At 42.2% G+C, this 27,803-nt stretch overlaps 1 protein-coding gene across 1 annotated transcript in view; it reads right to left on the bottom strand.

Moving 5' to 3' along the window:
• The window catches only part of LOC112565387, a 112,344-nt gene that overhangs the window by 18,445 nt on the left and 66,096 nt on the right, over positions 1-27,803 (bottom strand). Inside the window, exon 5 of the mRNA XM_025240812.1 lies at positions 24,029-24,131. Coding sequence (XP_025096597.1) covers positions 24,029-24,131 — 103 coding nt within the window. The remainder of the gene's footprint in view (positions 1-24,028; positions 24,132-27,803) is intronic.

The raw sequence follows: 27,803 nt of genomic DNA, 5'->3' as shown, positions 1-27,803 counted from the left end.
ACCACCTCCATTAAAAATAATCGTATTCTAGTCAAATCCTCATAAAGTAGCAATAATTAAACGTAAGAAACTACATTCTCTTGTAAATAAACAAGTGGAGGGCTGCAGGAGCAGGTCTATGTTGTTACAGAAGTTTTGCGAATGGCGGGTGTACGTATGTTTTCATGCAACCTGCATCAGGAAATGTTTACATGTGGAGTAATTAAAACCGAATAAGATGCAATCCAGGTGTGAGAGTGTTTAACCCTTTGTTTTGTCAGCGAATTCTAAACAGGATAAAGCATGTTGTTTGTGATAGCTTCCTTTACTCCATGAAAGTGAAGAAGCATCGTTGACAACTACAAGTATTTGGTGAATTTAAAATAAAAAAATTCAGTTCCCCAGACATGCCTCTCTGTGATATGTTGCTCGCTTTTTTTTTTCTCTGAAAGTTTTGCGATTCTTCAGTAATTTCCAGTTGAGCGTTCAGATCGTTCAAGCCTTGTCCACAGCTTTTTCGTCTGAAGAGAGTGTCAGGGAATCCCAAGCGTCACGTGACGAGAGGATGGAGGCAGTCAGCCATGATTTCGCTGGAAGCAAGCTTGCACACCCAGAAAATGCCATGCAGTGGAAGGCAGCAATTAGATTTGTAACTGCAGGCATCTTACTGCCTCTTTCTTTCCCTCCTTGTGCGAGCTCTCGCATGCGAGGAAAGCAGACTTGATTGCTTCATACACATCTTCCAGATGGCGGAGTCACAATGCTCGGGCTCGCCGTTCAGCTTCAGTTGGGTTTCTTTCATTTCTTCTGAGAAAGGTCTTCATTGGTTTGAGGGAGTGAGACTGGCGTGACCTTTGTTTCTTTCTCACCATCACTCTCTCCTGACCACTTGAGCTTTTGTGTCTGCTTGTGTGTGTGTGAGAGAGTGCAGGAGAGTGAGAGTGACAGGAAGGTCGGTATATTCTCACTCGTGTATACAGTCAAATATATCATATAGGAGGATATCATTTCTATAGTCACCTACATAACTACGTAAAGGTGCATGCTAAAGAGAGACCAAATGAGCAGATACAAAAACAAGAGAACGAATAAATAAACAATAAAATAAAAGAGTTAACAAACGAAAGAAAGGGCAAACAAACAAACTTGCAAAGTAAACAAACAAAAATAAACAGCAAACAAAAAGCAAGTAACCAACAAACAAAAACCAAACACGAAAACAGAAACAAAAAAGAAACAGAGCAATAAACAAACACACGAACACAAAACAACTAAAAAAAACCAACAAAACAACAAAGGAGCCAATTATCCGAATAATGAATAAATTACTGACTTCAAAAACACACGAAGACATCAATAATTGTATTTTTTAAGAGTAACGACAGAGCTTAACGAATAAAATTTTCCTCATTTTAGTGATAAGATGTGTCAAACCCTGGCAAACGAAGATGTGACAGGAAATATCTCACACGATCATGTGACTTTGTGGAGGCAGCTCACAAAAATGTGACGATGAATAACTGTCAGAAATTATTGTCCTCAAACCAGCTCTGTACATAGAAAGACGAAGAAGAACAAATACCTGGAGCTTTTTCTGTTATAGAATATGGTGTACATCGTGTCAGAGCAACATTTCTACATTACTAGTTTGTTTGTTTGTTTGTTTTTTTGTCCTTCCTCATGCACCCGACAGAAGTGACAGGTGGACGAACTCATTTAGAACGATCAATTGCTTCTCCGTTCATACAGCTTTTAAATCGACAGTTTTAATGCCCGCTCCTCCTGATGTTCCTATATTCACGATGGGCAAACAATACTAGTGTAAAATTATGGGACAGTATACCTGATGTATTTGGGGAAATATTAAACTTCTACTGCTAGCTAATAATCCCTATCGCTTACGTCACACACACACACACACATACACCCCCAAAGCAACCAACCAATCAACAATCATATTTAAACACAATCTAAAACATCTCTTTAACTCAAAAGCAACAAAAGCAACAGTTCTTACCAGTTGCCTCCCTTCGTAGCGAGTGTTGATGTGCACGGGGACTAGACCAAGGGCTCGGGTTTGGGTTACGTTTGTGACTTGGCCTGGGGCTGTTTCTAGGGCTGCTGGCGGGGCTGTCACAGGGACTAGTTTTGCGGCCCAGCTTCAGACTCCGCCGCAAGCTCAGCAAGGGACTTCTGCACATGTCCAGCATGGGGCTTCTGGTGACGTGCAAACCCCTCCTGACCTTAGGTGGACTTCCGGTTGCGGAGTCCAGCTCTGCTGGCATCGGAAAGCAGGGTGGACCCGTCTCTGCACTTGGAAGACCACATTCTGGAATCGCCTCCAGTCCTTGCTTTTGCAGAAACAGACAGTTGGAGGTGTCGGCCATTGGGATCATGGAGGTCAATGACACGATGTCCAGCGTGGCTCAGTACATCCAAGTGTGCACCAAGGTGCTCTGGTGGTCACTCTATCAAGCTCCTCCGGCATTTGCGGCAAGATCAAAGCACTTTGCTTCAGAGAGCTTAGCCTGCATCCTGAGTTTGTTTGTAGCACCATTTATGACAACCAGCGAAAATGTTTGCGCATTCGGTAGTGAATTAAAAGTACGACAATGCTCCCTGAAAAGACCATCAACAGATCTGCATGACAACCGTGAAGACCACCACTTCTCAAGCAATTCAAATACCTGGCAAATAATACCCACACCAGCAACACCACCTACGTCTATGATGATCAACAGCCTACGAGAGGACTCTCGCGAGGCAAAGCATGAGAGACAATACACGAGAGTCGACAGAAGGTGGCTTAAAAACACGGACAACAGAAAAACAAACGAACTAATTTTAAGTTACACCCTGACCAATGCGAGCTATCTAAACACACTCAGGGTTGAAATTGTTGACTCAAATAAAGTCCATGTTGCTGCGCAGGGTGTTGCCTCGGGCTCTGTCTGCCTCTAATGTACATATTCATCGCATATTTCTCGCGAAATACATACAATCAGGAGAATTTTTCCTCAGGCTGTTTCCTCCCAAGCCAAAGCTTTCTCCTTGGTATGAACGAAAACACATTATAATTCCCAACTGCTCGCATAGAATTCGAGTTTCCTTTGTTTTGAGGGTTGAAAGTGGGGTAGGTGGGCTGGCCAAATTTCCAGGTATTTATTTCTACCACACCACGTGAAGCTTGGAGTCGGGACACGTCTCTGAAGCACTTCCACAGAATAAATCCAACAACCGAAGTTAAGAAGCTAAACGGTTATTTAGTCGCAACCTGGGTTGGTCAAAATCAAGATTTTTTGTCTCTGTAGTTAGGAAACTGTATCCAGACCTTGCGGATGCTGATTTGCTACTAGGGCAGATTTATAAAGCAGCGACAAATATGTCCTGGGACTAAGTAGCATACCCGCGGGGTTTGAACACTGCTTCTTCACTACAGAGCACAGCAAGGTGAATATGCTTATTTCCCCTATTTTACTTTGTGGCAACGATTTATGCGATCCATAAACAAAGATGAAGGAGATTGTTGCGACAGCCATCGTCCAGCTTACTTGTAACGGGCGGCCAATAAAAAAGACTGACATGTTATTGATATGACAAGTTGCAGTCTCTCGCCATTGAAGACAAGATTTCCTGAAGTTCAAAGAGTTTCGCTCGACTGCCAGACTGACCTGATACACCAACGAGACGATCATTGAAGACTTTGTCTAGAGAATAGGAAGGGGGACATGCAACAAAAAGGAGAAGGAGGCTCTGTACGTGCTGCTTGAACTCTGGAGATAGAGTTTCCGCCATTTTGAGCTGACGTTGAACTCTCGCGAGAAAAAAACAACTTCGTGAAGCACAAAGTGCGAGAATTATTTCTAGCGAAAAAGGTTTGTGTCATTTTTGTCAGGCTAAAACGGTATTTAAGGAAACAAGTCCAGACTTTGAAAAGACGAGTATTATAAATAAAGAAGAATTTGTTGTCGCGAGCCCGTTAATTATTAATTTTTTTACACTAACTGCGCATGTCAGTGAATTTTGGTTTATAATTTGGAATACAGAATGGTTACTATTACTTTTTATTCCTGTTCCAATTCCTATTTATGCAAAAACAAAATCATTATGCTACTTCTGTGAGAGGCTTGATATTTTTAGCTTTTCTTTGAATCTTCGAGTAAATTTTTGTTAAACTTCGACATTTGGGGCATTTATTGTATCTAAGTAGTAGCGACTCCTGTGTTAAAAGTTGACAAAGTGAATCTTTATCTCTCCAATACAGGAACACGGATATCAGTAGCCTGAGAAACAATCATCCCTTGTTAACTCTCATAACTAGCAATACATCTTCGCCAGACTTGGTCTTCCTCAGAATCATTTTTTTTTACCCAACTGAAGAAAATAAAAATACTCCTCGCCATTAATTTTTTTAATCTCTTGTTTAGCAAAGGACGGATGCAAAGGAATAAAATATACCCAAGAAAAATTCAGTCTTTGTGAAATAATCTCTCGTGTTTGTGATAACACAGCGCAGAGTAAACGTGGAGACATGGCGAGGGTAAGTGTCTACAAGGAATAAAGACCGAACGCAACCGCGCGCCCTCCTGTGTTTATTTAACAACGGAAGCTGGAATCGTGGGCTCGGTGGAGGATTCCTTTAACCGTAAACAGTTTGTGGAATGCCCTCTGTTGCTAAGATGGAGCTGGCGGAAATGTTTCACAAATAGTGTGGCGCTGACAATCCGGAGGATGACACTCGATTCTTGGATCGGCATCCAGGGATGTGAAGTGCTTCTGGCACAACTCGTGTCAGAAAGCGGCCATTGGAGAACATTGGTTGACTCTGCAAGATTTCTCCAGGATGTTGTTCAGACTATGTATTTTCAATCAGACCACATGCCAATTAAAAAGTCATCGGATGACATTGCTGACACATTGAGGATAGGTTCCGTTGATTAACACTTTGTTTGTAAAATGATTTGCATACTGCTGCTAATCTTGTCAGTTCATTGTTTACAAATATTCACTTGTGTCGGAAATTTTTTTTAGAAATCAATATTCAAGAGAGATCGGTCCAGAACATCACAGTCCTAAATGATTTTATCCTAATGAATGTTAGTTTAATCAACGCACGATCACGAAGTTACATTTCACTTTATTTTTATTTCATTTTTTTAGATTAATTTCCGGTGAGTTGCATATGATTTTGTTGGCGTTTGTGTCACGTGATTTTCAATTGTTCAAATTCTTGAATAACCCTGACTGAAGAAGAATGCGTTTAACGCATTTTTACGAATTTTGACATTCAGAACCTCCTTCGAAGGGAATGAAATTAATCTACCCCTAGACAAAAATTAATGAGTAAAAGATGGCAGCAGGAGACCAAAGCACGGGAGGAAGTCGACATTAAGCATCAGATGGAAAAATCCTTTGAGTTCTTAGCACTTATCTGACATTGAACAAATACCTGCTACTTTTCTTATTGTAATTGTAACCGACTCTACTGAACTTTAACAAAGAGTATCCTTTATCTTTTATCTTTCATGTGTTTTTATAAATAGTTTGACATGCTAAGAAGACTCTGCGTTGCACATTGCTGCTTTTCCTAGGCGGTCCAAACATTTTCCGATCAAGAAATCGAAAACGAGAGAACAAAATGGCGTACACAAAGAAAAGTCCTGAACGAATAAAGTCAATTTTGAGCTGGCTGATGTCACAAACCCACTGATAACATTTCTGTCATATTTAGCTGAGTTCCTGAATCCCAGCAACGCTTGAAAATGTTTTTCTTCTCGTGACAGAACAAGAAAAAAACATTTCATATAATCACATGACAGGCAAGAGTAAAGGTGATTTGTGTTTTCCTCTCTTGTGGTGACAACACTTCGAAATGTGTTTTTATTGCTAACATTCAGCTTCTTCGTTCTTTCGGATCCATATTCGCAATATTTGGATTTGTAATCAAAGGCATCCTTCTTCATGGCTTCCTAATCAGACTAAAAAAAATAGAGAAACATCCGATGTTGTCATACAAAAATGTCTTTGACTACAAAGTAAAATCTCTCACAGAAGTCGGGCTTTTTCATAAACGCCCTAAAAGACTAGAAATGGTAGTCATAGTTATAAGAAAATTTATCATTAGCCACAACATTAAAAAAAACTTCAACAAAATTTAGTGGCAGTTGAGAAATTAAAAAAAAATACCCAGCTTGCCATTCTAAATGTAAGGCATTAATCATTCAGTCCTTCCCAAGACCTGTGGCTTCTGTCCACACCCATTACAAAATCCTTCTCTGCGCATGCGTCTTTTTGTAAAGGCTGGGCTCGCTTTCTGCGTATTCCAGAGTGATGAAATACCATGGCTACCGAATGAGCAAAGTTTTTTTTTTTTTTGTTTTTTGTTTTTTTTAAGAAAAGCTAATCGAAGTGGAAAAAAGGCTTACGACGTACATCGCCGTGGCTCTGGAAAAAATCTTCCGACGACAGAAGAAAAAATGGCGAGTCAGCGAAAGGCTTATGATAAATGAAATATGCAGTGCCAATGAAAAAGATTTTTTATGATATAAGCGTCTAGCATCAGCAGACGGGAGGCCGCCGGTTGGCGAGCAGCCAGCTGACGGTTGTACGCGGTTGAGAAAGGTCTGCGCATAAACGAGGGACGTAGACCATGTTCTAGATATTTCTATAGATACTTTGTGAATACTCTGAATACCTTCTGCGAAACTGCTCGTAGCACGTGATCCAGTAGGAAGAAAAGAGAAATTTGATGGGATGGACGCAGTTTATCAAAGACCCGGTTTATCTCATCTACTAGACTAGAAAGACAAGCGAAAGAAAAAACCAGCAGCAGCAGCAAAAGAAGAAAAAGACGGATGATGAGGAGGAGAAGGAGGAGGAGAAGGAGGAGGAGGAGGAGGAGGAAGAGGAAGAGAAGAAGGACAGTTTTAAGAAATTTATAGTAAACTAGAAAATCTATTAAAAAAGTGATTTGTAGGACTTAATACTATAAAATAATTTCAAGAATGAATAATTTTCATATATTCAGATAATCCCTATATCATCAAAGCAACATCTAAAGACAGAAAATACTAAAATCAATGGATTAAAGAATAAAACCAGATGCCTCTTCGTCAGGTCCTCTTAATTATCCAGCAGCCAATTAGCATCCTCGTGTAAAGCAGATTTGACAAAAGGACTCACTGTCGCACACCATAAAAATCACACAGCATCAGAAAGCCGGACCAGCAGCTTAACCAGCCTCTCAAACACCGGGTCATCAGGTGAAAAGCTTGACACAAGGAGGAACACAAGGAGGAGCTGCCCAGCCGATGACCGATGACGTACGTTCCTGAAGTAGCAAGATGCTGGTCATGGTTGAGCACATCACGAGCTGCACTACACGGAGCGGCGGTCACTGCCCGGCTGCTGTACATCCGTTAAACCACTTGCCGCTGCCAGGCTTGACCATCTGCGGCAATGACGTGGGTGGTTGCCAGCCTGCTCGCTTTTCAGGGCGGACGCGAGTCCCAATAGGAACATCAAACAGGTTATCAGTATCGACCTCTGCACGTAAATCTCGCTCGCTTAAGCCGGGAAATATCTGCCGAGAGAGAGACTTGGGAGAGTGGGAGGAACAAAAAAAGGGGATCGATGCTCGCGGCATTGGAATGATGTTGCTGTTCAGAGCCGTGAAAAAGTTGCTGGCTGACCCAAGGATCTGAAGGTAGCCGCCGACCTCCTTCGTCCATTGCCGACTGCAGGGCGGCGTGCACACGGGCGGCCGTGCAAAGACCTGCATGCTCAGCATCGATCTCCTGGTGGAGGCTGACTGCGACTACTTCTACTGCAACCTCTCACTAGTCGAAGTCAACATAAAGTCCTGAATTTTCTTTGGTTCAGATGTCCAGGTGCCAACTGGTGCAGGTGCACTCAGAGACTGAATAAACCTACAGGGTTGTGAATCAAAGGACAGAGAGAAAGTTTATAAAAAAAATAATAAAAGACAAGCTGTGAAAGGCGAGATGATGATTGATGGCTGATGATGATTATGATGATGATTTTTCCATGGCAATAGAAGCCATCTAAGAAATACTTTTTTGAAAAGAATTATTTGCAAGATGGCAGCTCGTTAATCACAGCTATTAACACTAATAGGGTCCTAACATTTTACTGAATTAAAAAAAAAATACACAACAGAGCAACTCGATGAAATCGTAAACAAAAAGTTATCAAGTTCTTTCACAAAAATACTGCAAAGTTAGAAACAAAACCAGGATACCAGCAAAAGATGGACATTTTAAAATCCCTTATCTCCCCTAAAGTGCAATAAAACCATGAAATAATGAATGATGTAATTCATGTCACGCAGGCTCATGAAATAACTGCTAGCAGAGCTTATTAATCAACTTATGCAAAATAATGTCTGATTTCGTTTGGTTTCGCTCCAAACCTCCCCTGATTAGCTCCTGTCAACATCAGGAAGAACCGAGCATGCCATTGGATTCAGAAATTTAAACAAATACCGGGTCTGAAAAGATTTAAAGACATATGACTGAGTGTAATTAAGAAAAATTGTTAATCAATTGCTTTAATCGTGTGATATATGAGTTGCGAAATAAACAGATCGATCAAATACCATTGGAGGCATCAAAACAAATGCACATCTACCAGCTCTGCTTCCTAATGGCGACAGCTTTCTGCACTATCAGAAACAGATATTGGAACAGACACCAGGTCGGAAATACAAAAACTTTGTTCTTTAAAGCTCACTTCCGACAAGCAGCTTCAAGGCCCAGAAATCTACTTCAGCTTCCACGAACGAACTCTCTAAACCAGACCTGGGCAAACGCCGGCCCGCGGGCCGGATCCGGCCCGCCTCCTGTCTCTGACCGGCCCGCCCGCTGGCCGCCCACCAGTAAATATACTATATATACAGTACTGGGTAAAACTGAGTTAACTATATTAGTCCGGCCCTCTAGAACCATCCCAGTTTCTCATCCGGCCCCTTGGGAAAATTAATTGCCCACCCCTGCTCTAAACGGACATCTCAAACAGCCAAGCATAATGAGCGGCCATCTCAAACAGCCAATCATAATAAGCGGCCATCTCAAACAGCCAATCGTAATAAGCGGCCATCTCAAACAGCCAATCATAATAAGCGGCCATCTCAAACAGCCAATCGTAATAAGCGGCCATCTCAAACAGCCAATCATAATAAGCGGCCATCTCAAACAGCCAATCATAATAACGGTCCTTTATCAGCGCCCTAGCATCCTTGCGGTTTTTTGAAGGCAACCCAAATTGCTAATCACAGGCGGACCCTACTGCAAATTGACACATTTATGGCCGCCATGTGCCACGTATTGCAGCAGGATGGCTGCTAAGACCTGGCTGCCAGATTCCCCAACCCCAGAATTGTCTTTTCCACCAAAGCTACATCTTCTCTGAGGAACATCGCGATAAAAAAAAAAATGCACATCGGCATTTTGCAGACGAAACACTCTTCTTTAAACAAACATAGAAATATCTGGTTACACATTTTTCATGACAATGGGTTTTTCTTCCCTGCGCGAGAAAATGCCGCGGTACATTCGTCTTGACATGTCTCACCCCGCTACCCCCACCAAAAAAAATATGTTTTCAATTGTGGGGAACCTAACCTAATTCTGTGGTTTAAAGAGTTCTAGAATCTCATTTGGCAGCTCTCCGATTTTCTCGTCTTAGGAATTACAGAATCTCTTGTTGTCACTGTTTTCCTATTCTCTGATTTCAAGTCTTCTAAAATATCTTTCCGTACCTCTAGTTCTCGAGAAATGCCATCAAACATGTTCAAAAAATGGCGTGAGCCCTGCTGATCGCCTTAATGCATTAAAGTTATTAAGAATTCGTTAGTATAATTTCTTTTTGTTGGCAAATCCGTGTAACCATGGACTTTTTGTATCCGCCTATGCTGTAATCATCACCACTGACAACTCTCATCCTTCTCGCATTATCAACTAAAGAATCACTAAGCCAAACAGCCTGACTTTTATTAAAGAACGAGTGGAGTTCAAATGTTTGTATCTAATGATTGGATGAAGCTCAATGTTGGATACTATTTTCCGAACTTGATGGGAATTTGCATCCAGATTTGGGAAGATATTATCTTTCACTGACTTTTACTAAATTATAAGTAATTAAAATTGCCCATATACTAGTCTTTTAATATTAAGTGTTCTAGAAAGAAAGGTATAGACTTGTTGAATCCGTAAAAAACAAACTTTCTGTTGGAAAATAAAATACGACCTGATGGCAAGACATAATCGAACAAGAAAAAAAAAAATAGTAAAGAACATGATCAAAAGTGAAAAGAGAGAATATGAGGTTTTCACATCAAAAGAAAGAAAAAGATGGCGAAAATCACAAAGGAAAAAGCGGAGAATTATAATGAGAAGTGGAAAGTGGAGAAGGCAATATGGTATTAAGATTTCATGCACTCAAAGCAATGAAAACCTGAATCTCAGGGCTAAATTTACAGCATTTTAGAAACAGTTGTTTCTTGTCGGCTGAAGACGTGTGAACCATCCCAAGTATCCTTCCGAAACACTACAAAATATATACTAGACCACTTAAACAAAAATCCATTTTAAAAATTTGAGGAATAAATATTAGAAATTTAGAAAACTGAACAGGTCGGGTAGTCAACAGAAACTCTACCAAACTAAAAGCTATGTTCCAAAATATAGCATGAAGAAATCCAAAGATCACGAGTTTTCATTCTATAACAAGCTAGTGAATTTCACAGAAAAAGAAAATTCCATAATGTTAAGTAACTAGATGAAAAGATGAAAGTGAGAAAAAAAGTAAATGTGTGAATAAACAATCCAAACAACAGAAGGAAGGATTGAGGAGCATGAAAGTGAGAAAAAAAAGTGAGTAAAGAAAACATGGTAGAAAGAATGAGACACAATGAGAGATTGTGAAAGAGAGAAGGATAGGGAAATAGAGAGAGTGAATGAGAGAGAAAGTTGTTCAATTAAAAATAATGATAATAAAAGTCTTTGGAGACGCACTGCGCTAGTGCCCAAGCTTCCATGTAGAGAAGACTCACAATCAGAAGCAAGCCCAGGAGGACAGTACCCGGTGTACAATCTGCCATCAACAATGCACCTCATTTCACCATCAGCCGACCAGGGGAAGTTTTCTTCCTCGTACCGACAACAAGTCTGATGAGCGACATCGACGACGTTCACAAGCCAATCTCACTGCAAGGGCCATGAGGGCCACGAGGGCCATGAGGGTGGCACTGTGTTGCCTGCATGACAACAGCTAAAGCTGGTCTCACACGCACGCACACACACACCCCGACAACCCCACCACCCGAAGATGATGTCCTCCATTCTGTGACTGCGAACTGTCAGCTCCAACCACACATATTTTCATCTGCTGCTGCTATAGTGGAGAGAGGATGCTAACAGGAACGGTGGCTGGTGTCAACGTGCCAGCGAATTTCTTCAAGATCAATCAACACCTTTCCGGGAATTCACACGAAAGCGAAAAGAGAAAAAAATCACCGTGATCCTGCGAGCCAGGCAGAATCATTCGATGTGTCCTCCAGGAGTGCTTGCACGTCACATACGGAGGAGTGGTGCCGAGATGTGAGGAGGAGCCGAGCAAGAAGAAACCATATTTTTTTCTCCGAGTCACGAAGTCCTGCAAGCGCGCGCCGCAACACCTCAGGCCAGACCTCGGGGTTAGAGGATCAGACCGATGGCATCATCCTTAGGTAGATCGGGCCTCAGGCTCAGACACTAAACCGACCAACGACAAATGGCCAACCGTTCACAAATGGCCTCCGTTCACAAACAGCCTGTTCACAAATGGCGTGGCGGACAGAGATGAACTCCGCAGCACCGCGTCCTCGTGAAAAGCAGTTTTCTTGCGACTCGCAGGCAGGGCTTTGGGAGGGGTAGGGAGGTGCTTAGGGTTGGGATGGAGGGGTTGGAGGGAAGCGGTAAGGGGGGGGGGAAGTTGCAGCTATTATCTCCCCTTCTCCTTTCAGTTTCCTTGGCGTGCTGGAGACAGGACTTATTGGCGCTCGTCAAATGGCCGTGAACATCTCGCGGTGTCGTGCCGCTGGCGGGTTTACTGAGAAGGTACCCATCCCAGTTTTTTCATTCCACCTGCAGCCAGTTCTTATGCTCGTAACTGGGTGGCTAGCCTCAAGAGATGAGAATTTTGATCATTTTCTACCTAATCCTCCGACTTCAATTATCTCAGTAATCCTTGCAAACAGATCCATATGTCCTACTCTTATGTTCTAATATATGTTGATTTGAACTCGGCACAACAAGTGGCAATGTATGTATTTCGAACAATATGGAAAACGTCTAGCAAATATTTTCCCGTTGGTTTTTTTTTTTTTTTTTATAAGAAGCGAGGGATTCTTACCTGCAGCGTTTCTGATATTAATCTGGTTCATCAACATTCCGCTCAACATTCTAATATTCTGATAACATTTGTTGGTGCGTTGTAGGTTAGGTGCTGACTGCATGCCAGAAAGTCGCTGACAGCCGTTAAACCGATAGGATGTTTTTCATTCTGTGTGCACAAACACAGTCTACTTTGCTAGGCTCAAAAAATGTTTGCTTGAGGTTGAAGGTTGATGAAACAGATACAACACAAAGCATGGTTCTAGAGCGACATCAGTCAGACTGCTATGCCACTTTCTTTTCACTTGGAATTAACGAGAGGTGATTGCATTTTTAATAAACATTCCAGTAGCATCTTTAAGATTAAAAAAAAATGGCATAGAAGAAAGTTTAGGGGAAGCCACAGTAGGAATAGAAGAAAAGCAAGATAAGGCTTCTAAACAAACATATGCCGACAACGTGGACGTTCCTGATTGGCTCTTCTGACCGGAATTCTCAAGTGTAAATTCTCAATTTACGTCAATTCTCATAAAGAAAAAACCCCGCACTGCTTCACAAGAATAAATAAATAATTTTTGATGGGTAGAGAAGAATGCCGATGGACAGAGACAGAAAGAAAGATATAAAAGAATTTGATACAGATGCACAGACGCACATCAGAGATGCGTCCGGAAAGACAAACTTTCCAAAAAGAAAACATAAAGCTCAACAAATGATGAATTTGCTGAGTTTCTCATGGGCAAAACAAAGTGATAAATCTGTGTCTGGACACGACATCTGTTTGGGAAAAAGGTCAACCAAACAGTCCGGTGAATGTGTCATCTCGGCTTCCACCGGTTGACAAAGAACGACGCGATGACGTAGCAGGTCGTCGAGGATGAGCTGCTAAAAATAGCTTCATTCATTTTTGAGACGATGGCGTGCTAGACAATACTTTCAAGCGGCCAAAGTTTGTAGGAAGAGACCCAGCTGAAAGCTCCGCACGGACACTGTGACAGAGTGAATACTACTCACTCTCCGACAGAAACGCTGAAGCATTCGGTGGAAATGGCTGAAACCCACCGAGCTTCGATTAGCTGCAAGCGTATGGGCAATACTTCAACATACAAACGACCTTGCTTTCTGGGAAGATGGATGGACGACAGGACGAAAACAGTTCTGACTGTAAAGAAACATCAGAGAGGACGAGCCGGTCCTTTATTTCTGTCTGAAGTCAACAACGCGTACATGTGCAAGGAGGACTTTTTTTCACCGAATAAAATAACAATAATGTTCTTGGTTTACCTGTCATCCTCTGTTTTTCTAAACAGCTTCATAACTGTCTCTCGTCTACCGTGTAACACCCTGTAATGTAATATCTCGTCCTGCAATGTTGTAATCCCATGTAATATCACGTGATGCTGAGATAGCATGCCACGCAATATTGTATCGTGTGATATCATGAAATGTTGTAATAGCAAGCATGTAATGTTCGTGCACGTGCACGCACACACGCGCATTGAAGCACTTGTTTACATTATTTATTTGTTGATAGACCAAAGAATTTCTCCTAAAAGTCGGTGGCGCAGGCTGGTTGTGGTGGAAGCTGCGGTGGGAATGCTGAGACTTGCAGACAGTCTGATTGATGGCGGCATCAGAAGAAGAACAGCAGTTTCTTTGTAGCAAACACACTCCATCATTCTCGTTTTTGCCTCCAACCCCTTGTTTAAAGTTTCCGGAAACTGTGTATAAGCTACATTCTTTCCACCAAAGTCTATGTTATTTCCTTCTACAATCACACACTCTGTGGAGGGGAGAACAGGGACCACATAAGATTTGTATTTTTTTTTTTTTTTTTTTTTTTGAGCATCTCGACTATTTAAAGAATTATTTCTTCATAACTTTTCCAGGGTAAAATTGTGTTTAAAATCAGTTTTTAGGTATTTATAACATTGTATTTTAGTAAACGACACGAGTTTTGCAATTTTATAATCTCTAGACACATAGACTACCTTTCTTCAACAAATCTTCAACAGATGCTACAAATTTATGGCAACTACAATTCTGGGACATCCAAATATTATTGGAACATCCAGTCCCTGCTATAGTGACATCAGCTAGAAGTTGTAAAAGGTTTAGAAAGAGAGTAGCAGTGTTTAGAAATACTCTGGCAAAAGACTTTGACGAAATTTTACAATTATTAAGAGACTACAGCCCAAACAATTCCTTGTTATCTAGAAGAATACTTTACGAATGAGAGGTCCACTGTCACAAACTAGGTAAACAGTTTCCTTTTTTGTCTACCTTGCTTTTAAACATTTCAAATTGTGAACCTAAGCTGAACAATAGGGTCATCACCACAATCAGTGTTGTACAATGAGGTGATCATCACAAATGTGGATGTCTGGATTGATGTTGGCCTCTATGCACTTAGTCCATTCACTACACACAGCCATTAGTATTAAAGGTCATTGGAATAAAAGAGAAAAGTGGATTGATGTCTGAAAAACTTGCTGCGACATGAATTGAGCCATACACTGTGGTAAAGAGAGGGGCAACTCTCTGAAAGTTCAAAGAGTGGACTTAAATAACTCAAGACTGGTTATTATTTAAGTTTTTATGTATCAAAAACTGAATTTACATAACATTTACTCAGATACGTGGGTGAGGGAGCAATGAATGTTATTTAAACATCCCAAAAGAATTTAATAGCGCAAAATGAGTTTAGTTTATAATAGCGATAGTGATTCATGTTGCTTTTACTAGAATGACAGTTTCTATCATGCACTGCCACTAAATCAAAACAGAAAGCAATGTGAAGTCAGGGTAAGTGTCCCAAAGCTTGCTGGCAATACGGCCATCTACCCACAAAAAACATGATACACATTATCTGGGTGGGCAGTTGAGTTTTCTAGCCAAAACCCTGACAAACCTCAAACTTCAACGTCTAAATACAATAAACCCTATATACATCACCTACCCAACACAAATTAAACTTATATTGATATAATAAAAGTCATAGTATCAACAAACGCAAGATTGTGAAAATACTAACCATTACATGAAATATAGCACAATATGTAATACACCGTGCTAGCATTATACCTGAGGGCGTAAAATAAAAATGATTGAAATTTCTTTAGAAAGCTAGATTATATTGTACCTCTTCTTGAAGTACCACTTCATTCTTCCACAGACTCTCAGTATATATATCATTCCACAGATTCTTAATATATATATATCATTCCATAGATTCTCAGTATATATATATCATTCCATAAATTCTCGGGATAAAGTAACATATTTATATTTCATTCCACAGATGCACAGGGAAGACATTTGTAACCCTGAACACACAACAGACTCAAAGCTGAGGGTAGTGGGGTATGGGCAGGGTGCGTTGTGAGAGATGGGAGGGAGAAGCAACGACCAGAATATGAAGAAAGATGGAAATCGATTTTGAAGCCAAACTGGAGGAGGCTCTTTCCAGGCTCCACTAGAGATGCTGCTGCAGATTGGATTTAGCTTACGCCCCACCCCGCTCTCCTCTCCTTACTATTCGTGGTCGCAGGAAACCACGGACGCGCCTGTTGCCTTATTCTTGACCTGGATGTCTTTGAAGAGGCGGCAGCGCCTGTTGGCAACATAGGAATTATAGGCAAAACCATTACCAACAACGAGGCGCACATGAAGGCGCCATCAGTACTGACGATGGTTTTTCTCTTCCAACACAAACAGGATACTAGCTCCATCCCTTCCTTCTGGACCTCAGAAACACAGTTTACGGATGGTTACATAAAATTTATGCTCAGCAAAATTTTCGCCAGAAGCTGCTGCTTCATCACAAAAGCTTGTCGGGAGATTTCGATGATCCTCTCCGATGAACACGGGACTGAGTAGGATTCAGTGCTTGCTAACAAAGAGCATGGACATAGTGAATCTTAACGTGTAGTGACTGCTTTTAGAGAACGAGTCAAGAAAACCAGGGAAAAATACTAGAAGGTTTTAGAGGACAGGAGAATTTCATCAAAGGGCTGTTAGGGTTACCATTGTTGTGAGTGAAACCTTGTTAAGCCGACTGTTTGTAGAAGTAAACAGAGTGACAGAATTGTCTATCTTAATCTTTTACTCTACCAAAGACATAGATACTCATCCCTCAGATTCTGGTTCCATCTCCTCATCCACACATCCACCAACCACAACCACTCCATCTATTCCAGGCGGGTCGTCTTTGGAAAAAATTGAGGAGAAATCGGATTACAGAGAAAAGAGAGACACCACGGGCTTTGTGTTTTAAGTATAGTCGTGGGCTTTGCAGTTTACATCGCTCTTAGCAACGCAGTCAACTCCATCAGTCGGAAAAGATTTCCTTCAGCTCCAGGGCGACCGCAAACCGTTGATTGCGTCCAGGGACTCAGATGTCACCGGGTCAGCGCATGCGTCCTCGATGGATTTGTTTTTTCAGTTTCTTAGGCACGATGCGGAGACAATAAGAGGTGTTGGTAGACGACAGTTAGCCAAATACTGAACTAGTTTCTATCGAAAAAAACAATGATACTCAAAGTGCAAAAGAAAGGCAAGAAGGTAGCATCAACGGACATTTCCTTGGGTTCTGCAGACATCTCGCTTCTTGCGCTGGTCAGTGATCGCCGTGTTTGAGGAAACAAAAACAAACAAACAAACCAAAAAAAAAAAAAAAGCAGATCTTCTCGAGGCTCATTCAGAAGTCTCTAGCAGCACCCGCTCGCAGGGTCTTTTGCATTGCAATTTAAACAGAACAGACCAATTGTCCGCTCTTCAGCGACCTCCCCATCCACTACCACCCACCCCAAACACAATTGCAGCACACCCCATTCCTGGCGTCCTTAGAACATTCCTCGCACGTTTGCAGTCTGTTTATTCTGCCCATCTCATACTCAAAGAGCTTTTTTTTTTTTATTCTGCTGGAGTAGGGAGACGTGTAAGGCAAGTTTGAAGTGTTGACTCTGTTGATGAGGAGGAAATGTGCGTTGAAGTGGCTGCCAGCCGGCCTGTGAGGACGAAATTTATCGCCATATCTCTGAGCTCTTGACGAGACCTGGACTCTGGCGAGCTGGCAGGTAATGTCCACCTCCCAAAAAATCAACTTGTGTGGCCACAGAGATTCCACTAACATCCCTCTTCCTCCATCTGATGCCAGCTTTTAGTTCTACAGGTGCGACACTGAAACAGGATCTCTGCTTCTCTGACGGACGAACGTAAGACAATTTTTTTATTTTAAAAGATCTTTTGAGTTTTGTCTTTCTTTGAAACTAATATGTCGTTGTCATTAACACGTCCGCAATTTTAGTCAATATTACATACATTTTGTTACTCTGTTATTTTTGCATTATTATTCCAGATGGGTATTGCTAATCACTGAACACATTATTCTTTGCAATCGAGAACACTGCTACATGTTGGTGTTTAGTTTTGTTTCTCAAAGGCGCTAGCAAAGAAATAATGATATTGCCCTGAAATCATCAGCATTGTGCCCCACTTTTACACATAACAGATGACCGAAAGAAGATGACAAAAGCAGCAACAACAATCCGACTTACAAGTAACCAAAGGTCTAACCCAAGAACTCAGTGAATCTTCTGTTCGTGTTTCCTCTCCTGAGAGAGGGCTTCATCGTGTCCTGCGTCATGGCCTCCATCGGTAAGTACACACGGCCTCCGTGCACTCTGATTTCTATTTCTGACATCAATGCACTCCTTTTACAAATTTGTAAAGCATTGCGGCAATAAATGCATTTAGGGCTGTAAGAATGAAATATCCGCTCTAACCGAAGATTTAAAATGTCCATGTAGCTATGGAAATCATTGGTTTTTTCCCCAAGTTAACAAGATAAAAGGTTTTCTCTTCAATGCTGTATCTGAGTCATTATCTGTTCTGCTGTTCACACCGCTCTCTCTCTCTCTCAGCCCTTACTTCTCTCTGTGTGTGTTCTAGTTTCGATCCTTTGCATTAGAGAGGTCAGGCAGTGTTCTTTGAAAAGAAGGGTTACTGATGGCAGGTGAATGAACGGGATACTTCTAAACAAGAACTGAAGAAAATAATAGGTCATGAAATAATCACTTTTACGACTCAACACGCCACCATTACCCTTTCATTCCATCCCACCCCACACATCATCAGCATGACAAGTGATGCTTGTGGACCTCCCGGGAAGAATTGTTTCTGTAGTTACTCCCCCTGCTGAGCGCCATCTGGTCGGAAGTCTGGATCAGCAAGCGCTTGCAATGCCTAACCCAGCTGCCATCCTCCTGAAGCCACCCGTGCAGCTGCTATGCCGACCTCCGGATTATCAGCAAGACCAACAGACCCGATGGTGGGCAGGACAGGAGGCTGCTCGATGCCCTGCAGCGCCAATAACCTAAAAGCCAAACTTTTAAGACCTGTCTGCACCTTAGATAGGAGCAGTACAAGAATGCGTCTAGACTTCCTCGCATATTTGCGCTGCTGCGGACTTCTTGCCTGAAGCCCTTCTAATTCTAATTTCACTGGAGTGAGGGGCATGTGATGTAGGAAAGGGTTGTGGAGGGGCGGGGGAAAAGGTCTTGTAACACGACGGTGGCGCTGGTCAGGCTGTTTGTCTCCCTTACCGGATGCCGGCTTCTCGTGCTTGCCAATCGGTCTTTTGATCGCCAGGCGGCGTGTCGGTCCTCCAGGACTTCCTGGTGCATGTCTGCAGAGAATATGTAACCGACTGAAGCTGGAAAAAAGGGGCCAAACTCCATTATGGGTGATGCGACTTCGTTAATAAAGCTTAAGTCATTTTCCCTGGGCAGCTAGTTCGGGGCAGGTGGCGCTGTTATTGACGTAGTGTATCGACAGACCGACAAGGCCAGCAATTTTTCTGTGGCCATCCCGACAACAACAACAGCAACAACAACAAAAATTTAGCTTATCAGATCCCAAGCTATATGCTATGATAGATTGGTTGTTAAAAAGGGGAAAAAACGGAGAAATAAAAAGCAAATAGGAAAAAAGTGATGCACGTGTACTTATTATTTTTTCATTGGAAGAATAAACACAATGGCGTTAGTTTAGATTACTTCCGGTGTATGTGTGCGCACCCGTACGTCCGTGCAAGTGTGTGTTTTCCGATGAAGAGGAAAAGACATTTACAAGGTTTCCTGGAAGGTATCACTAGAGGCCTCATCACGGACCAGCAGAAGAGACCAGAACATCGTCCTACCTTTTGCTTTTTTTGCTGAGGATGACCACAGGAAGTTAAAGTGTTGTCCCCTTCTGCCTAAAGTGCCTGTCTAACCAGCGCCAGCTACTGTGGATTACTAGAAGTAGAAACGTTTTGTCTCCATCAGACGGTAGTAGTAGGGGAGGATCACTTTCCTCAGCAGCGCTGACGGCAAGGGGAATCATCCACTACAAGACGAGAGAATTGCCGTCAAGGGAGATAACTCCAGGAGTAAGTGTGTGACTTGTGGATGTATTGGATGACTCCACACACAATCTCTTTCCGGCTGCTTCCAAACGTTAGTCGCGATTAATTTTATCGGGCTAACGGTAATCGGACCTAGTTCCGAAAGGAAAGTATGGTCAGGATGTATTTTAGTGACATTTTGGTCTACACTGGAAATACACTGGCCAAGAACTTTGCTTTTAGTTCCATGAGAAAAGCCAAGAAAAAAATGGCGACAGATCATGGAACCACGAAAAAAATAAAGACACCCTAGAAGTGGAATTAATTAGTCCTGTCTATACCTGTCTTCTGTAGACGTTTCACACCACTGTCCTAGACAACACGTGGGTTTATCTCCAAACCTGGGTAATCTTCATGTTGTGAAATTTTACTTTTTTAGGGGTTGTGATTTCCATTTATCATTTTCGACAGCTTCCGTTGCCAGCGGTTGACAAGCTATCGACTTCTGTACATTCCGTCTTGGAGAGATGGCGATGCTGACCTGCAGGCTCCCACAGCTGCGTGCGCGATACACACGAGCCAGAGCCGACTATCCTCCCTCCCGTGAAATATTGCAATCATGTGCTTTTTATCACGCACCTGCAAGCCATATTGCCGGGCTTTTTGCACTGCACACCATTTTATATACATTTTCTCGCGGTTAGGGAGATGCTGTTCGACAAGCGATCTGGAACAAAATGGCAGATTCTCTTGATAAGGCCAGGCACGAACCAGCTCACGTGGAGTTTGGTCATTGGCATGTTGCAGTCCTTGCAAGATGTACTCCTTTGTGATAAACTCCATCGTTCTGTATGCCCCTCCGAATGACCCTTGACATTTCAGTAAAAAATTGTCTTTGTCATGTTAGGAAAATAAGTCGATCGGTGAACCGTGATAGAAGGTGTAGCTTGTCCATTTGTCCACACTTGCTTTTGAAAATAAACTGATAGAGGGCATGTATTCATGTTTGTGATCTTGTAGCTCTGTCTAAAGTTGATGTTTAAAATTAAGCAGCCGGTGGTTTTGTCTGCTGGTCGTATTTAACGGGCTACTGACAATTAATTACTTCGAGCTAATGTCACGAGTTATAGGTGTGAATGAATCATTGTGTTCGTATTCAATTCCTCTCTTAGCAATTACCAGTTTGACTATATCCACGTTCTGGATTTTTTTTATGTACTACTATCATCCTATCATGGATTCATTTCCTGAGTGAAAATCGAATCGCATTAATTGCACCCTTTGTGGGCCTCGCTTTACTTTTACGAGCCATTACCATCATTTCCCCCCTCGGACGCTTGATTAGTGTTGAGCTACTCCCCTACCCCCTGTTCATACCTTCCCCCTACTCTCCACTAGCTCCTCACCTTTCTGTCCTCGAGAGTCTAACCATGGCATCAGCAGCTGGAGTGCATGGAAACCGCTAAAAGCGGGTCAAACATCAAGAGGCATCGGCCTGATTGTAATGAACCGTGTCATACTAGTAAACATGCATCAGAATTCGAGTGCTTAGAAAATTGTAAAACTAGTCAACCCTCTTGAGGGTGCGAAAGAGACTGGAGTGCACGGAAACCTGAGGCACGTGTAAATATGCGTGGAAATGCAAGAAACAGCAGTCAGAGTCGATGGACACCTGTAAAACCAGCCAATCCTCATCAAAGGGAAGAATAGCAGGAATGCATGAAAACATATGAGATTTGTAAAACCGCATCAAATTTCGAGAAAGACAGTAGCCCGAGTGCATGGAAACATGAAAAGGAGCGTTGACTAAAATCCGAAGTGACAGCGCCACAGGAAGTCGCACTGCGCATGGCGGCAGTCTCTGCACACCGTCAAGATCAGTTTCCGGATCAGGTGAGAATGAGCTTCTAGATGGCTCTGGCATCTAATAAACTATGTTTCACGGTCTGATTAGATGAGTTCCCGGGCTGCCAGCTCGTCTATCAGAACTTGCCGCCTGGCCGTCCATCAGACCTGCTGCTGACGGTAGGAAACGGACGAATGAACCTAGCTGCCTGCTGTTACGACAGACATCCATTATTTTTTTTTTATTCATAAACTTACATATTCATCGCTGTATGATGGATTGATGGATGTGTGCATATACATCGCATGTAGAACAGAAAAATTGATTGAAAACTGAGAGGTCGAGTTCGCCACAATTTGAAAAGATTTACCACATTGCACACAAACCTTGAGGTTCATGAGATCCAGTCTACAAGTAGACTCCATCTGACTACCCTCGTTTCTTATTTATTATCAAAATTAAAAGGATGCAAAAGGTTAATATTTTCTCTTCAGGTTATCAGATATGGTGAACCACTTGCAGCTGACTTCTGGACCCCTAACCGGCAGGACCTTGCCAATTAAAATGGTTTTCAATAACAATAAGACCTCAATATACTGTTAGAGTGTTACTGTCAAAAGATTATTACAGAAAAAGGAGAAAGAGAGGCTATATTTTTTTCATTTTTTATAGAAAGTAAAACCCGATGTAAAAGGAAACATCACGCTGCTAGCAGGATGGTTAGAAGCCAACTAAAACCTTCGAAATTATTGCTAGGTAGACATGATAAGTCTCTCCATCTAGAGGCTGGAGAGTATTATTCACTTTGCCTAAATTGATTATTTCAGCGCAACTTGTTCTCCTAAGTCAGCAAATCCAGGATACCGACAGAAAATACTGTAACAACATCGACACATCAAGTCGAAACAAAAGTCGCACACGTTGCCTAGCAAGCCGCCATTTTGAGCTCCCTTATTAGCTTTACCTTTACAACAACGGCCTTAACCACCTCTTATCCCAGGATTTCTCCAGCTGCACCGGTGCACACTGCATGCACAATACCGTTGTCATGATGGATGCAAGCATGGAGTTGGTTTCCTTCTCACCGTCTGCCTCCTCCGCACTGGTGAACGTAGGTCGTGCAACTACGTGGTGACGTGAGCGTGTCACGTCAAGAGGATTGTTCAAAGGCGTGTAATGCAGACAATATCAAGCTGCATGCCGGACACAATTGTGTTACCAGGCTATATCAGGAGCCCCATCGATCGCGAGAGGCAAGGACCGAGTTTTTACGCGGATGCCGACCACGTGGATTGTTTGTGCGGCGGTTGGCCAGGCTCCCGGGAGGCAATGAGGGAGAGAATGCAACCCAAGGGACGTCACTTGTCGCCGTCATTGTAAACTACCATATTTTCAGGGATTCGACAAAGCAACTCGTGAACTATGGCCGTGAGAGGATTTCTGTCTGTACAAAACCACGAAGGATGAAATACAACTTGCAATTACCAACGGTTGAGAAGTTTGAATCACGTGTTTCCAGGGATAATAAATATCTAGGACTGGATGCACTTTGAACACATTATCGTATTTTTCCCCAGGCCCTTTCAATCTTTTCTCTCTCTCTCTTTCAGTTATAGCCACGGTATGCACTTAACACGGAATGGACGCAGTAGGGAGTGAGGGAAGAAGACAATGGGATGGAAGTTGGTCGGGGGAAGGAGAATTTTGGAGGGGCAGGGGCTGTTACAGAGCTAAATACACAAGCCATAGAAAAATTAATCTACAGGACCCGCATAGGTTTGGCCCCCAAAGTCACCGGAAGTGTGATTTACAAGGTACAAGCGACCTCGAGAAGGTTCTACTGTTGAGTGAACACAATAACTCAGACCGTCACAGCATCAAAGGTTGCTGCAGTCAGATCATTCCTGCAGCGGTTCAGGAATCCAATTACCCTTATCTCCCACATTTCCAGTTGTGTCCCCCTGACCAATGGCAAAAGCCGTTTCGTGAGAGTATTACACTTTGTTTGCACTGAGAAGGGAGCAGCGTGTGGCCCACTGCACAACCCCTCGCGTGAAGGGCAGACACAAGGTAGTTAGCTCAAATGCTCATAAAATATGAGTAGTTTACCCACTGCTTCGCGTGTAGCGCCCCCTAGAGTCTTTGATGTAAGGATGGGCGACGAAGACCTCGATGGTGGGTTCGGGTGTTCTTTTGCACTGACAAGCGCGCGGCTAATGGAGGGATCAGGTGGAATGGACAATGAATCTCTTCTTGTCTTAGTCCTCTTCACCTGAGAAATGCTTTTAAGGTTAGCAGAGCACGTGAGAACAAGAAGGCGATGCTTAAAAAAATTGTATTGTTCATATTGTGAGCGAGAGATAGACAGATGGAGGGACACCTCAAAAGTTTTGGACGATAAGTTGAAGTTGAATGTAAACTTACCATTTTGCTCAGCACAGTAACTGTCCCTTTGCTTTGATTTATCTCCCTTCCGAAGACTCATTCTTCCTTTGCTTCCTGTTCTTTCAGATATTCCAGAATGTTCCTGTGGGAGCAAAGAGAGATGATATAATAAGAATCCTAAATGTTCTTGTAATGAAACAGATGTAAAAGATGAATAAGATATTCCAGATTGTTCATGGAAAGACAACAAAACATATAATACATATAATACGACATTTCAAAATATTACTGTAAAATGTTTTTCGTGGTTAAATGAAAAATTTGAAGACAGGATATTCGAGAATGTCTCTTTGAAGACAAAAACGGAAAGTGAAAATTAAGTCAGCTCCAAGCTTTTTAACTGGATATTTCATAACTGAAAGGGTTCAAGAGATGTAATATTTCTGTTGTGCCTAGTTTCATACAGACAAGGACACCTCGATAATTCTCTACTGTGATCACTTGTCATCTTTTAATATATTGGTTTGCATGATGGTCAGAATACTAAGTTGATAGAAGTCTTGATTTACACTGAACTGGGATACAAACAAGTCTGTTTTCAAAATCTCTGTCGTACTGCAACTCATTGGCATTTCCGGCGAGAAACACTAAATAAAATGCCATTTGCTAAGTACCCGTATTTCGTGGCTGAAAAGTTGTTTGAGGTGCATTAGACAAATGGCAGACCATCAATAACAACGTTTGATATAAGCTTGGAAAGTTGTTCACTCTTGTAAACTGTCTAACATCAATCCAAGTAGTACATTTACACACTAGGGTCCCTCTAAACTAAAATAAAGTTGATATAAATAAAGACACGTGTCTCTTCCCCAAGCTCAAAGACTTGGTTGTTGAGAGTGTCTCTAGTAAAAAACAACAACAAAGAATATAAAAATTCTAAGGTAACTGTGCACCTCTTTTCCCCTTAAAATCTGGATAAACAGGATGCTGAACAGATTTTCAGACACGCTGACTAATACTCTAATTCAAGAGCGATTACAGTTTGATAACGCGTCGGTACTCATCCCTCCAGGCTCTTTCCATCCCGCACTTGCTTGGTTTGTACTTCCAGCTACAGATGATTTTTGCACTCTAAGTGGAGAAGGAGGACGGGGAAGGAAACCGGAGTATTCAAAGAAAACCCCAGACCGCCATCCCTGCGAACAGGTAAACTTACCGACTTACCAACACACCTTCCATTAATAGCTCCAGCATGCAAACACACTTCTCCGACAACCTTTGGAGGGAAAAAACTAGTCTGAAACATCTAGTGGAATCAATATCTACTTTTAGGTCTTTGCCTTGCGTTCAAAGCAAATTTCAAGAAGAAAAAAAAAAACGAGGGTTGTACGCATGCTGCACGTTCAGCCTCTAGCGGAGACGTCACAGCCTCTAGAGCCAGTGAACCACTGCGCCTCGTGCTGAGCGCGGGGCACCTTGCCATCCACAAGATCAAACGTAGCTTCGTCTGTGCGTCAGCAAAGTTAATTTGCCATTTACCAGCGGGACGGGCAGCCTCCATCCTTTTCTTTTCTTCTTTTGGTTTTTTTTTGTTTGTTTGTTTTGTTTTTTGTTTGTTTTTATTATTATTATTTTCAGCGGGAGTGATGGGAGAAAATACAATGTATAAATGATTCTGACTTCAATGGCAGTGCTTCGTTCTGTCCAGTATGTATTCTTTAATGTCTTACATGGTTACAGACACTATGGCGGCTGAGTGTGGGGACTGACGAGTACAAGAACTCATTAGCTCATAGCATGCAAAGCAGTGCAGTTTGTTTCCAAAAGCCTTGATAAAAAAAGTTACCTTTGAAACATTTGAAAACACGTTCTTTACGTCTTAAAAATTCGAAAATCGAAATAGATAGACTACACTTTTTTATGTACACAAGCAGGCGAAGACATACATTCTCCAAGCAAGATGATAAAAAAAAACATTTTCTCTACAAGCCACGTTTTTCTTTCTGTTATTTTATATGTTCTGTATTTTATTTCTCGTAATTTTTTACTGTCGTTGTTGGCTGGTGCTGATTTTGTTTGTAACGACAGAATATATTTATTTCTGGTTTTTCAAAATAAAATTCGTTTTACTTTGATCTTGTTTTTCCTGGCGGATGTTGATGTAATAGAAAAAGTATCGAGTAGTACAAACATATCCAACATTTTTTATACATTTACCGTCACGATTCTAGTCGGTGCAAGAGATCTTTACATATGTATACATTACACATATGCTGTAAATTTAAATATCTATATACTACATGTAGGCTGTATCCGGGTAGTGGTAGTATCCGTGATGTTAATCTCGAGTTAAACACATTGCTATACTTGATGTTCAGCTCTGCTTCCTCACAATGGATTGTAAACGGGTTAGCAGTGCCAAATCCTTACAGGGAGACAAGAGGAACCTGGACAAGCAAGAGATACAAAAAAGAAATAAGACAATTAGAAGAAGAATTTCATGAGCGGGGAGTCGGTGAAGAAGGAATGGATCTGGGACAAAGGAGATAAAATTTCAAAATAACTCTAATATGGAGCAATAAAGGACAATAAAAGACAAGTCAGGCATGGACAGTATGTACAGACTTTCTCTGTCTAATGCCACTAAAGAAGCTCGTCCTCTGTGTCTCCTCGATCAACCGCAAAAAAAACCGACTGGAGGGTTGAAGAATGTGTTTCATTTAAGAGGAGCAATGGACGTACAGTGTCTGGCTGCAGACACAAAGTCGTTTACCCCAGTCTTCAAATATAACCGACACAAGCCTCTGCCACCCGGCGACCCGGGGGCCACAACCTTTGCCCGCAGACCAGCAAGTGTTGTCACGTGTTCCTGTCAGGAGTCGCTGGAAGCAAGGAAGGTGCACCTGCAGACGTGGAGGAGTTGGAGACGACTTGCCGAAGGCGCATGGAGCTGGAAGACGATAGATGGTTCAGCTGAAATAAACTTCCGGTCTTCATCATCTGAGTGTCTGTCCCAGTCTGGCGGTGTCGCTGAGTTTTTGTGTCTCTTCCTTGTGTCCATGTCTGTCCCTGTCTGTGTCTCTGGTGCTTTGTTCCTTAGACAATCTGCCAGCCGCTCATGTCTTATCCCTCAGGATGGAACGGAGCTGAAAATGGTGGAGACTAATATTGTTGAGCACGGAGAACAGTAATTACGACCGTCGATGAAGTAAACAGATGATAATGACGAGGACGAAAAATTAAAAAAGGAATACCTACAGCAGCGGTTCTCAACCTGTGGGTCGCGACCCCCTGGGGGGTCGCGACGTGCCTACAAGGGGGTCGCGAAGGTGGTCATTTTTTTAAAAAGTTTCTTATACTGGTATTAGTGAAATTAGTTTACATTGTGTAACCGAGTGGTGAGGGCGATCAAACTCCAAATCTCTTCTCCCTATTCAAGTACACTGTCTCGGCAATGCAGTGACTTCTCACTTCCAAAACTCAAAACACAATCCCCCTCTCAACAATTAAGCCTCCAATCTCCCTCCTCTCACCTTTTGCCCTCTCTCTTCCCCAATCTCTCATCGCTGACTCCCCTCTCCCTCTCCAGTCACACCTCTCTTTTTTTTAAAACATCTAAAAGGCAGGCATTCAGGAAACGTCCATCATTCACACCCTTTCATTCGCACGTGCTCAGTCCTAGTACTCTATAGGTCCCTGACAGAAGGCCATGACCAGACAAGGGAAGGACACCACCATATTACAAACAACTGACAAGATGAATGCTTTCGTCCGAAACATTTCGTTGTGGACGCAGAAGATACTCCAAGAAAAT

The sequence above is a fragment of the Pomacea canaliculata genome, linkage group LG5 (genome assembly GCF_003073045.1).
Source record: "Pomacea canaliculata isolate SZHN2017 linkage group LG5, ASM307304v1, whole genome shotgun sequence".
Classification (NCBI taxonomy): domain Eukaryota; kingdom Metazoa; phylum Mollusca; class Gastropoda; order Architaenioglossa; family Ampullariidae; genus Pomacea; species Pomacea canaliculata.
Note: the sequence above shows the minus strand (reverse complement) of the source record. Positions and strands in the feature narration are given on the sequence as shown.